Genomic DNA, 13083 nt, shown 5'->3' with positions numbered 1-13083 from the left:
TTTTGATGCAATAATTGGTTTACTGCAGTTTGTCTTTCTGATGACAGGTAGAAGGCTTAACAGCAAGGACCAGCGGTCTCCCAGACAGAGATAAAGCCAAGTCCTAGACTAAGACGGAAGTTTACCATTGAATTATATTTTTAGTCCAAGACAAAGATTAATGTATGTCTGTGAAACCAGTCCACAGAATATTGGACAGTTAAAACTGACCTGGAAGCAGTCTGGTAGTTTCTATAGACTGACCTGGAAGGCAGTCGTAGTTTCTATAGACTGACCTGGAAGGCAGTCTGGTAGTTTCTATAGACTGACCTGGAAGCAGTCTGGTAGTTTCTATAGACTGACCTGGAAGCAGTCTGGTAGTTTCTATAGACTGACCTGGAAGCAGTCTGGTAGTTTCTATAGACTGACCTGGAAGCAGTCTGATAGTTTCTATAGACTGAACTGGAAGCAGTCTGGTAGTTTCTATAGACTGAACTGGAAACAGTCTGGTAGTTTCTATAGACTGACCTGGAAGCAGTCTGGTAGTTTCTATAGACTGACCTGGAAGCAGTCTGGTAGTTTCTATAGACTGACCTGGAAGATATCTGGTAGTTTCCGGAGCCGGGAGCCCTTGGACAGCAGCAGGGAGGGAGGACCCTGGCCCGTCACATGGTACAGATAGAGCTTGAACCAGATGGAGCTCACTTCGGGGATGGCTGGGCCAATGTGCTGCAAGGGGAACAACAACACCATTAATGAATGTATGGTTGAATAGGGACAGGAAAAAGCACATGCAACTTTAAGTACCATTACCTCAGTCTGATTAGCTGGATCCCAGCCAAGGATGGGGTCAGCTCAGTGTTCAATTCAATCCATCAACCAACAAAGTTTATTGGATTTACAAGCCTGATCCTCCCTCCTGACTGGTACTGATCCACCCTCCTGACTGGTGCTGATCCACCCTCCTGACTGGTGCTGATCCACCCTCCTGACTGGTGCTGATCCACCACCCTGACTGGTACTGATCCACCACCCTGACTGGTACTGATCCACCACCCTGACTGGTGCTGATCCACCCTCCTGACTGGTGCTGATCCACCCTCCTGACTGGTGCTGATCCACCCTCCTGACTGGTGCTGATCCACCCTCCTGACAGGTACTGATCCACCCTCCTGACTGGTACTGATCCACCACCCTGACTGGTGCTGATCCACCCTCCTGACTGGTACTGTTCCACCCTCCTGACTGGTACTGTTCCACCCTCCTGACTGGTACTGATCCACCCTCCTGACTGGTACTGATCCACCCTCCTGACTGGTACTGATCCACCACCCTGACTGGTACTGATCCACCACCCTGACTGGTGCTGATCCACCACCCTGACTGGTGCTGATCCACCCTCCTGACTGGTGCTGATCCACCCTCCTGACTGGTGCTGATCCACCCTCCTGACTGGTGCTGATCCACCCTCCTGACAGGTGCTGATCCACCCTCCTGACTGGTGCTGATCCACCACCCTGACTGGTGCTGATCCACCCTCCTGACTGGTACTGTTCCACCCTCCTGACTGGTACTGTTCCACCCTCCTGACTGGTACTGATCCACCCTCCTGACTGGTACTGATCCACCCTCCTGACTGGTGCTGATCCACCCTCCTGACTGGTACTGATCCACCACCCTGACTGGTACTGATCCACCCTCCTGACTGGTGCTGATCCACCCTCCTGACTGGTGCTGATCCACCCTCCTGACTGGTACTGATCCACCCTCCTGACTGGTACTGATCCACCCTCCTGACTGGTACTGATCCACCCTCCTGACTGGTACTGATCCACCCTCCTGACTGGTACTGATCCACCCTCCTGACTGGTACTGATCCACCCTCCTGACTGGTGCTGATCCACCCTCCTGACTGGTGCTGATCCACCACCCTGACTGGTGCTGATCCACCACCCTGACTGGTGCTGATCCACCACCCTGACTGGTACTGATCAACCACGGCAACATGTCCTGTTAGTCAGAGAGACAGGATTGGCAACATGTCCTGTTAGTCAGAGAGACAGGATTGGCAACATGTCCTGTTAGTCAGAGAGACAGGCTCGGCCACACAACACTGATGAATGAACAGAAAAACAAGTTAGCCTGTTTTCCTCTGTGTGTGTGTGTCTCTATGTGTGTGCACGCGGGCACGCACTGGGCAGCGTGCACTGAGATTGATCCAACCCAGACTACAGGGCTGGGGAGAGAGGCACACAACACAAGTTAGCCTGTAGTTGTATAGGACACACACACAGATCCAGACACACACACACACACACACATTACATACACACACAACAGGCTCTAGTCAGAGACAGAGGAGCAGCCAGCATTGCCCGGGGTGGTGAGAGGAGGGGCTGTGAAGAGGGACCAGTGTGTACCTGAGGCGTGCAGCTGCTGATAGGTCGTATCTCGTTGCTGAGCGGTGCCATGGAGACCAGTAGTTTGTAGTTCTTGTTGAGGACACGGCTGCAGGTGGCCTGGTCTAGACCCAGCAGACTCTCACAGCGGAGCATATCCAGGGGGAGGCCTGGGGGGGTCAATCACACACGGACCAATCAGATGCAGCAGACTCTCACAGTGGAGCATGTCCAGGAGGAGGCCTGGGGGGTCAATCACACACACGGACCAATCACACACGGACCAATCAGATGCAGCATCACACACACGGACCAATTACACACGGACCAATTACACACGGACCAATCACACACAGACCAATCAGATCAGCAGACTCTCACAGCGGAGCGAGGCCTGGGGGATCAATCACACACGGACCAATCACACACGGACCAATAGATCCAGGCGGAGGCCTGGGGGGGCCAATCACACACGGACCAATCACACACGGACCAATCACACACGGACCAATCAGATGCAGCAAACTCTCACAGCGGAGCATATCCAGGGGAGGCCTGGGGGTCAATCACACACACGGACCAGATGCAGCAGACTCTCACAGCGGATCAATCACACGGACCAATCAGATGCAGCAGACTCTCACAGTGACATGTCCAGGGGGGCCTGGGGGATCACACACACAGATCAATCAGGACTAATCAGATCCAGCAGACTCTCACAGTGGAGCATATCCAGGGATGTCCAGGGAGGCCTGGGGGATCAATTACACACAGATCAATCACACACGGATCAATCACACACGGACCAATCAGATGCAGCAGACTCTCACAGTGGAGCATATCCAGGGGGAGGCCTGGGGGGTCAATTACACACAGATCAATCACACACGGACCAATCAGATGCAGCAGACTCTCACAGTGGAGCATGTCCAGGGGGATGGGGGATCAGCCACAGATCAATCACACACGGATCAATCAGATGCAGCCGACTCTCACAGCAGAGCGAGGCCTGGTGGGGGTCATTCACACACGGACCAATCAGATCCAGCAGACTCTCACAGCGGAGCGAGGCCTGGGGGGGATCAATTACACAGGATCAATCAGATGCAGCAGACTCTCACAGCAGAGCGAGGCCTGGGGACCGAGGATGGGGACCGAGGAGAGGTTGGATGGGGACCGAGGAGAGGGTGGGTGGGGACCGAGGAGAGGTTGGGTGGTTTGGGGACCGAGGGGATGTTGGGTGGGGACGGACCGAGGAGATGTTGGGTGGGGACGGACCGAGGAGAGGTTGGGTGGGGACGGACCGAGGAGAGGTTGGGTGGGGACGGACCGAGGAGAGGTTGGATGGGGACGGACCGAGGAGAGGTTGGATGGGGACGGACCGAGGAGAGGTGGATGGGGACGGACCGAGGAGAGGTTGGATGGGGACGGACCGAGGAGAGGTTGGATGGGGACGGACAGAGGAGAGGGTGGATGGGGACGGACAGAGGAGAGGGTGGATGGGGACGGACAGAGGAGAGGGTGGATGGGGACGGACAGAGGAGAGGGTGGATGGGGACGGACAGAGGAGAGGGTGGATGCAGAGGAGAGGGTGGATGGGGACGGACAGAGGGAGGTTGGATGGGGACGGACAGAGGAGAGGGTGGATGGGGACGGACAGAGGAGAGGGTGGATGGGGACGGACAGAGGAGAGGGTGGATGGGGACGGACAGAGGAGAGGGTGGATGGGGACGGACAGAGGAGAGGGTGGATGGGGACGGACAGAGGAGAGGTTGGATGGGGACCGAGGAGAGGTGGATGGGGACCGAGGAGAGGTTGGATGGGGACCGAGGAGAGGTTGGATGGGGACCGAGGAGAGGTTGGATGGGGACCGAGGAGAGGGTGGATGGAGACTGAGGAGAGGGGAATGGGGACCGAGGAGAGGGGGAATGGGGACCGAGGAGAGGGTGGATGGAGACTGAGGAGAGGGGGATGGAGACTGAGGAGAGGGGGAATGGTTATCATTTCATTGATTGTTTTTGTAATCTTCCCCCTCTAAAGAATGATTTTTTTTTAAACGGAAAGTTGTTAAAAAAATAAAATAAAGGTACGTTCATTCTGAATTCAGAGTGTGTCTCTACGTTCATTCTGAATTCAGAGTGTGTGTCTCTACGTTCATTCTGAATTCAGAGTGTGTGTCTCTGTTCATTCTGAATTCAGAGTGTGTGTCTCTACGTTCATTCTGAATTCAGAGTGTGTGTCTCTACGTTCATTCTGAATTCAGAGTGTGTCTCTCTACGTTCATTCTGAATTCAGAGTGTGTGTCTCTACGTTCATTCTGAATTCAGAGTGTGTGTCTTATTGTTCATTCTGAATTCAGTGTGTGTCTCTACGTTCATTCTGAATTCAGAGTGTGTGTCTTATTGTTCAATCTGAATTCAGAGTGTGTGTCTCTATGTTCATTCTGAATTCAGTGTGTGTCTCTACGTTCATTCTGAATTCAGAGTGTGTGTCTCTACGTTCATTCTGAATTCAGAGTGTGTGTCTCTACGTTCATTCTGAATTCAGTGTGTGTCTTATTGTTCAATCTGAATTCAGAGTGTGTGTCTTATTGTTCAATCTGAATTCAGAGTGTGTGTCTTATTGTTCAATCTGAATTCAGTGTGTGTCTTATTGTTCAATCTGAATTCAGTGTGTGTGTCTCTATGTTCATTCTGTTCAGTGTGTGTCTTATTGAATTCAGAGTGTTGTGTCTCTGAATTCAGTGTTCATTCTGAATTCAGTGTGTGTCTTATTGTTCAATCTGTTCTGTATGTCTTATTTCATTCTGAATTCAGAGTGTGTCTTATTGTTCAATCTGAATTCAGTGTGTGTCTTATTGTTCAATCTGAATTCAGAGTGTGTGTCTTATTGTTCAATCTGAATTCAGTGTGTGTCTTATTGTTCAATCTGAATTCAGTGTGTGTCTTATTGTTCAATCTGAATTCAGTGTGTGTCTTATTGTTCAATCTGAATTCAGAGTGTGTGTTTGTTTTCATCTCATTTGGGTCTTATACTCTCAGTTCAGTTCTGTTGGCACAAGTATTTAATTTACACAGACCAAAATAGAAACCGTCACAATAACTGAATGTGAAAAAACTTGACTTGATGAAAGCACCCAAACCCCTAAAACAAGAAGCACCCAAACCCCTAAAACAAGAAGCACCCAAACCCCTAAAACAAGAAGCACCCAAACCCCTAAAACAAGAAGCACCCAAACCCCTAAAACAAGAAGCACCCAAACCCCTAAAACAAAAGCACCCAAACCCCTAAAACAAGAAGCACCCAAACCCCTAAAACAAAAAGCACCCAAACCCCTAAAACAAGAAGCACCCAAACCCCTAAAACAAGAAGCACCCAAACCCCTAAAACAAGAAGCACCCAAACCCCTAAAACAAAAGCACCCAAACCCCTAAAACAAGAAGCACCCAAACCCCTAAAACAAGAAGCACCCAAACCCCTAAAACAAGAAGCACCCAAACCCCTAAAACAAGAAGCACCCAAACCCCTAAAACAAGAAGCACCCAAACCCCTAAAACAAGAAGCACCCAAACCCCTAAAACAAAAGCACCCAAACCCCTAAAACAAAAAGCACCCAAACCCCTAAAACAAGAAGCACCCAAACCCCTAAAACAAAAGCACCCAAACCCCTAAAACAAGAAGCACCCAAACCCCTAAAACAAAAAGCACCCAAACCCCTAAAACAAGAAGCACCCAAACCCCTAAAACAAAAAGCACCCAAACCCCTAAAACAAAAGCACCCAAACCCCTAAAACAAGAAGCACCCAAACCCCTAAAACAAGAAGCACCCAAACCCCTAAAACAAGAAGCACCCAAACCCCTAAAACAAGAAGCACCCAAACCCCTAAAACAAGAAGCACCCAAACCCCTAAAACAAGAAGCACCCAAACCCCTAAAACAAGAAGCACCCAAACCCCTAAAACAAGAAGCACCCAAACCCCTAAAACAAGAAGCACCCAAACCCCTAAAACAAAAGCACCCAAACCCCTAAAACAAGAAGCACCCAAACCCCTAAAACAAGAAGCACCCAAACCCCTAAAACAAGAAGCACCCAAACCCCTAAAACAAGAAGCACCCAAACCCCTAAAACAAGAAGCACCCAAACCCCTAAAACAAGAAGCACCCAAACCCCTAAAACAAGAAGCACCCAAACCCCTAAAACAAGAAGCACCCAAACCCCTAAAACAAGAAGCACCCAAACCCCTAAAACAAAAACTAAAAGAACACTTAGACAGGCTGTTAAAGCTACTAACTACTAACAGACAGGCTGTTAAAGCTACTAACTACTAACAGACAGGCTGTTAAAGCTACCCTACTAACAGACAGGCTGTTAAAGCTACTAACTACTAACAGACAGGCTGTTAAAGCTACTAACTACTAACAGACAGGCTGTTAAAGCTACTAACTACTAACAGACAGGCTGTTAAAGCTACTAACTACTAACAGACAGGCTGTTAAAGCTACTAACTACTAACAGACAGGCTGTTAAAGCTACTAACTACTAACAGACAGGCTGTTAAAGCTACTAACTACTAACAGACAGGCTGTTAAAGCTACTAACTACTAACAGACAGGCTGTTAAAGCTACTAACTACTAACAGACAGGCTGTTAAAGCTACTAACTACTAACAGACAGGCTGTTAAAGCTACTAACTACTAACAGACAGGCTGTTAAAGCTAAACAGACAGGCTACTAACTACTAACACAGGCTGTTAAAGCCTAACTACTAACAGACAGGCTGTTAAAGCTACTAACTACTAACAGACAGGCTGTTAAAGCTACTAACTACTAACAGACAGGCTGTTAAAGCACTACTAACAGACAGGCTGTTAAAGCTACTAACTACTAACAGACAGGCTGTTAAAGCCTACTAACAGACAGGCTGTTAAAGCTACTAACTACTAACAGACAGGCTGTTAAAGCTACTACTAACAGACAGGCTGTTAAAGCTACTAACTACTAACAGACAGGCTGTTAAAGCTACTAACTACTAACAGACAGGCTGTTAAAGCTACTAACTACTAACAGACAGGCTGTTAAAGCTACTAACTACTAACAGACAGGCTGTTAAAGCTACTAACTACTAACAGACAGGCTGTTAAAGCTACTAACTACTAACAGACAGGCTGTTAAAGCTACTAACTACTAACAGACAGGCTGTTAAAGCTACCTACTAACAGACAGGCTGTTAAAGACTACTAACTACTAACAGACAGGCTGTTAAAGCTACTAACTACTAACAGACAGGCTGTTAAAGCTAAACTACTAACAGACAGGCTGTTAAAGCTACTAACTACTAACAGACAGGCTGTTAAAGCTAAACTACTAACAGACAGGCTGTTAAAGCTACTAACTACTAACAGACAGGCTGTTAAAGCTACTAACTACTAACAGACAGGCTGTTAAAGCTACTAACTACTAACAGACAGGCTGTTAAAGCTACTAACTACTAACAGACAGGCTGTTAAAGCTAAACAGACAGGCTGTTAAAGCTACTAACTACTAACAGACAGGCTGTTAAAGCTACTAACTACTAACAGACAGGCTGTTAAAGCTACTAACTACTAACAGACAGGCTGTTAAAGCTACTAACTACTAACAGACAGGCTGTTAAAGCTACTAACTACTAACAGACAGGCTGTTAAAGCTACTAACTACTAACAGACAGGCTGTTAAAGCTACTAACTACTAACAGACAGGCTGTTAAAGCTACTAACTACTAACAGACAGGCTGTTAAAGCTACTAACTACTAACAGACAGGCTGTTAAAGCTACTAACTACTAACAGACAGGCTGTTAAAGCTACTAACTACTAACAGACAGGCTGTTAAAGCTACTAACTACTAACAGACAGGCTGTTAAAGCTACTAACTACTAACAGACAGGCTGTTAAAGCTACTAACTACTTACAGACAGGCTGTTAAAGCTACTAACTACTAACAGACAGGCTGTTAAAGCTACTAACTACTAACAGACAGGCTGTTAAAGCTACTAACTACTAACAGACAGGCTGTTAAAGCTACTAACTACTTACAGACAGGCTGTTAAAGCTACTAACTACTAACAGACAGGCTGTTAAAGCTACTAACTACTAACAGACAGGCTGTTAAAGCTACTAACTACTTACAGACAGGCTGTTAAAGCTACTAACTACTTACATGTTAACGCTACTAATTACTTGCACACTGAATATCAATATCTCGCAACTTTCATTTTTAATTCCAACTACTTTTAATAATAAGGGTTATTTCTTCCTAACTACAGGAAGAGGCTGTAAGTTGTGTTGTTAGTTACCGTTGTTAGGCAGGTCAGGGCCCTGGTCGGTGGTTAGTTCCTTGTTGTAGCGGAGAAATAGGATGGTGTTCCTGAGGGTCAGAGCGTGGTCAAAATACCTCTGGGCCTCGCCCTCTGCTGTGCTCTCTACCTGAGGGAGGGGCAGAGAGAGAGAGGGGTTAGTAACATGGTCAAAATACCTCTGGGCCTCGCCCTCTGCTGTGCTCTCTACCTGAGGGAGGGGCAGAGAGAGAGAGGGGTTAGTAACATGGTCAAAATACCTCAGGGCCTCGCCCTCTGCTGTGCTCTCTACCTGAGGGAGGGAGGAGAGAGAGAGAGAGAGAGAGGGGTTAGTAACATGGGCAAAATGCCCCTGGGCCTCACCCTCTGCTGTGCTCTCTACCTGAGGGAGGGAGGAGAGAGAGAGAGAGAGAGAGAGAGACAGACAGAGATGTTAGTACCTGTGCTCTCTTCCTGATTGACAACAAGACAACTCTCAACAACAACCCTGTCAAAAGATTGGGCTGGTGTGTATGCATGCCTGTGTATGCGTTCCTGTGAGTGTGTTGTGTATGCATGCCTGTGTATGCGTTCCTGTGAGTGTGGTGTGTATTTGAGGCAGCCATATTACGTTGTCTCCCACTTTAGAGCCCCTCTGTTAGTTCACATAAAGCCTATTAAGACACACACAGACACACAGCTTACTTTATCCAGCTCCATCAGAAAGCTGTCCAGGGTCTCGTCAGACAGCTTCCCCACCTCAAACATGGTGACCGCATGGCTCTTCAGGTTCTGAGGGGTAGAACAGAGACATGGTTTAGGACCCTCAAACTCAACTCTGGACCTTGAAGCCAGTCCCACTGCTATGTTTTCATCGTTGCCCTCTAATCAGGGACTGATTTAGACCTGGGACACCAGGTGGGTTATTCCCCTCTAATCAGGGACTGATTTAGGGGATAGAGTGGCTTCAGTCCCCTGGTAGGGTAAGAGATGAATACCCCTCTGTAGGGAATAGAGGGGCTCCGGTCCCCTGGTAGGGTAAGAGATGAATACCCCTCTGTAGGGGATAGAGGGGCTCCAGTCCCCTGGTAGGGTAAGATATGAATACCCCTCTGTAGGGGATAGAGGGGCTCCAGTCCCCTGGTAGGGTAAGAGATGAATACCCCTCTGTAGGGGATAGAGGGGCTCCAGTCCCCTGGTAGGGTAAGATATGAATACCTCTCTGTAGGGGATAGAGGGCTCCAGTCCCCTGGTAGGGTAAGAGATGAATACCCCTCTGAAGGGGATAGAGGGGCTCCAGTCCCCTGGTAGGGTAAGAGATGAATACCCCTCTGTAGGGGATAGAGGGGCTCAGTCCCCTGGTAGGGTAAGAGATGAATACCCCTCTGTAGGGGATAGAGGGGCTCAGTCCCCTGGTAGGGTATGAATACCCCTCTGTAGGGCATAGAGGGGCTCCAGTCCCCTGGTAGGGTAAGATATGAATACCTCTCTGTAGGGGGTAGAGGGGCTCCAGTCCCCTGGTAGGGTATGAATACCCCTTTGTAGGGAATAGAGGGGCTCCAGTCCCCTGGTAGGGTAAGAGATGAATACCCCTCTATAGGGGATAGAGGGGATCCAGTCCCCTGGTAGGGTAAGAGATGAATACCCCTCTGTAGGGGATAGAGGGGCTCCAGTCCCCTGGTAGGTTAAGAGATGAATACCCCTCTGTAGGGAATAGAGGGGCTCCAGTCCCCTGGTAGGGAATGAATACCCCTCTGTAGGGGATAGAGGGGCTCCAGTCCCCTGGTATGGCATGAATACCCTTCTGTAGGGAATAGAGGGGCTCCAGTCCCCTGGTAGGGAATGAATACCCCTCTGTAGGGAATAGAGGGGCTCCAGTCCCCTGGTATGGCATGAATACCCTTCTGTAGGGGATAGAGGGGCTCCAGTCCCCTGGTAGGGTAAGAGATTAATACCTCTCTGTAGTAGGGGATAGAGGGGCTCCAGTCCCCTGGTAGGGTATGAATACCCCTCTGTAGGGGATAGAGGGGCTCCAGTCCCCTGGTAGGGTATGAATACCCCTCTGTAGGGGATAGAGGGGCTCCAGTCCCCTGGTAGGGTGTAAATACCCCTATGTAGGGAATAGAGGGGCTCAGTCCCCTGGTAGGGTATGAATACTCCTCTGTAAGGGATAGAGGGGCTCAGTCCCCTGGTAGGGTAAGAGATGAATACCCCTCTGTAGTAGGGGATAGAGGGGCTCCAGTCCCCTGGTAGGGTATGAATACCCCTCTGTAGGGGATAGAGGGGCTCCAGTCCCCTGGTAGGGTAAGATATGAATACCTCTCTGTAGGGGATAGAGGGGATTCAGCCCCTGGTAGGGTAAGAGATGAATACCCCTCTGTAGGGGATAGAGGGGGTCCAGTCCCCTGGTAGGTTAAGAGATGAATACCCCTCTGTAGGGAATAGAGGGGCTCCAGTCCCCTGGTAGGGTAAGATATGAATACCTCTCTGTAGGGGATAGAGGGGATTCAGCCCCTGGTAGGGTAAGAGATGAATACCCCTCTGTAGGGGATAGAGGGGCTCCAGTCCCCTGGTAGGGTATGAATACCCCTCTGTAGGGGATAGAGGGGCTCATTCCCCTGGTAGGGTATGAATACCCCTCTGTAGGGGATAGAGGGGCTCCAGCTCCCTGGTATGGTAAGAGATGAATACCCCTCTGTTGGGAATAGAGGGGCTCCAGCTCCCTGGTAGGGTATGAGATGAATACCCCTCTGTTGGGAATAGAGTGGCTTCAGTCCCCTGGTAGGGTAAGAGATGAATACCCCTCTGTAGGGGATAGAGGGGCACCAGTCCCCTGGTAGGGTAAGATATGAATACCTCTCTGTAGGGGATAGAGGGGATTCAGCCCCTGGTAGGGTAAGAGATGAATACCCCTCTGTAGGGGATAGAGGGGCTCCAGTCCCCTGGTAGGTTAAGAGATGAATACCCCTCTGTAGGGGATAGAGGGGCTCCAGTCCCCTGGTAGGGTAAGAGATGAATACCCCTCTGTAGGGGATAGAGGGGATTCAGTCCCCTGGTAGGGTAAGAGATGAATACCCCTCTGTAGGGGATAGAGGGGCTCCAGTCCCCTGGTAGGGTAAGAGATGAATACCCTGTTGGGAATAGAGGGGATTCAGTCCCCTGGTAGGGTATGAATACCCCTCTGTAGGCAATAGAGGGGCTCCAGTCCCCTGGTAGGGTATGAATACCCCTCTGTAGGGGATAGAGGGGCTCCAGTCCCCTGGTAGGGTATGAATACCCCTAACACTACTACATCTAACACTATATGATTGAGAGTAACAAGGCTCTATGTATTTTACTGGTCTGTGACCCAATTACTCTGTTGTTCGGAAGGATCGGAATCAGCACTGTGGGGGGATATGTGCCTTTGTTAGACCGAACATTGCATACGTCAGATTGGATTTAATCGCTGTCTGGCTGGATATCTGCTTTCCCAAAACCAAAACCGATTTGTTGGGGTCAAACTGTAATGATTCCCTGGTGAAGGAAATCATTTTGTTAGGAGATTTGAATACTGATGTTTGCCAAAGAGTCGAGTAATAGTCTATGGAATTAGTGATAATTTTAAAACATTTTAAAACAAGATTTTGAAAGATATATTGAAGTCACAGAACTGTTAGAATCAGAGGACTCAATGGAGAATAATAATAAAACATCATGAGGAACGTGGTGAGGGTTAGGGGTCAGGGGTCAGAGGTTAGGGGACGTACTGGAGAGAGGTTCCCCATCATGAGGAAGGTGGTGAGGGTTAGGGGTCAGAGGTTAGGGGACGTACTGGAGAGAGGTTCCCCATCATGAGGAAGGTGGTGAGGGTTAGGGGTCAGGGGTCAGAGGTTAGGGGACGTACTGGAGAGAGGTTCCCCATCATGAGTAAGGTGGTGAGGGTTAGGGTTCAGAATTTAGGGGACGTACTGGAGAGAGGTTCCCCATCATGAGGAAGGCAGTGAGGGTGGAGTCAAACAGGAAGGCGATCCTCTTGGTGGGTGGGGCAGCAGGACCAGGGTTACTCAGGCTGCTCACACTGGTGTTGTCTAACACACAGAGAGAGAAGAACTCATAATCCCATGATGCTGTGGATTGGAATGTATTGTTTTGCAAGACAACAACCTTAATACAGCACAGGCTACAGCACAGGCTACAGCACAGGCTACAGCACAGGCTACAGCACAGGCTACAGCACAGGCCACAGCACAGGCCACAGCACAGGCTACAGCACAGGCTACAGCACAGGCTACAGCACAGGCTACAGCACAGCCCTACGTAGGGGGCTACTACTCAGGGGGTACTACTCTGGGGGGTACTACTCTGGGGGGTACTACTCTGGGGGTCCTACTCTGGGGGTCCTACTCTGGG

General features: G+C 49.3%; 1 protein-coding gene across 3 annotated transcripts in view; it reads right to left on the bottom strand.

Moving 5' to 3' along the window:
- The window catches only part of LOC112229177 (protein FAM91A1), a 130419-nt gene that overhangs the window by 45539 nt on the left and 71797 nt on the right, over positions 1 to 13083 (bottom strand). For all 3 annotated transcript variants that reach the window (XM_042295049.1, XM_042295051.1, XM_042295050.1), the window contains 5 exons: positions 12643 to 12761; positions 9397 to 9483; positions 8713 to 8842; positions 2400 to 2548; positions 574 to 708 (listed from right to left, as the gene is read on the bottom strand). In XM_042295049.1, coding sequence (XP_042150983.1) covers positions 574 to 708; positions 2400 to 2548; positions 8713 to 8842; positions 9397 to 9483; positions 12643 to 12761 — 620 coding nt within the window. The remainder of the gene's footprint in view (positions 1 to 573; positions 709 to 2399; positions 2549 to 8712; positions 8843 to 9396; positions 9484 to 12642; positions 12762 to 13083) is intronic.

This window comes from Oncorhynchus tshawytscha, linkage group LG13 (genome assembly GCF_018296145.1).
Source record: "Oncorhynchus tshawytscha isolate Ot180627B linkage group LG13, Otsh_v2.0, whole genome shotgun sequence".
Taxonomy (NCBI): Eukaryota; Metazoa; Chordata; class Actinopteri; order Salmoniformes; family Salmonidae; genus Oncorhynchus; species Oncorhynchus tshawytscha.
The sequence above is the reverse complement of the archived record's forward strand: the minus strand, read 5'-3'. Positions and strand labels throughout refer to the sequence as shown.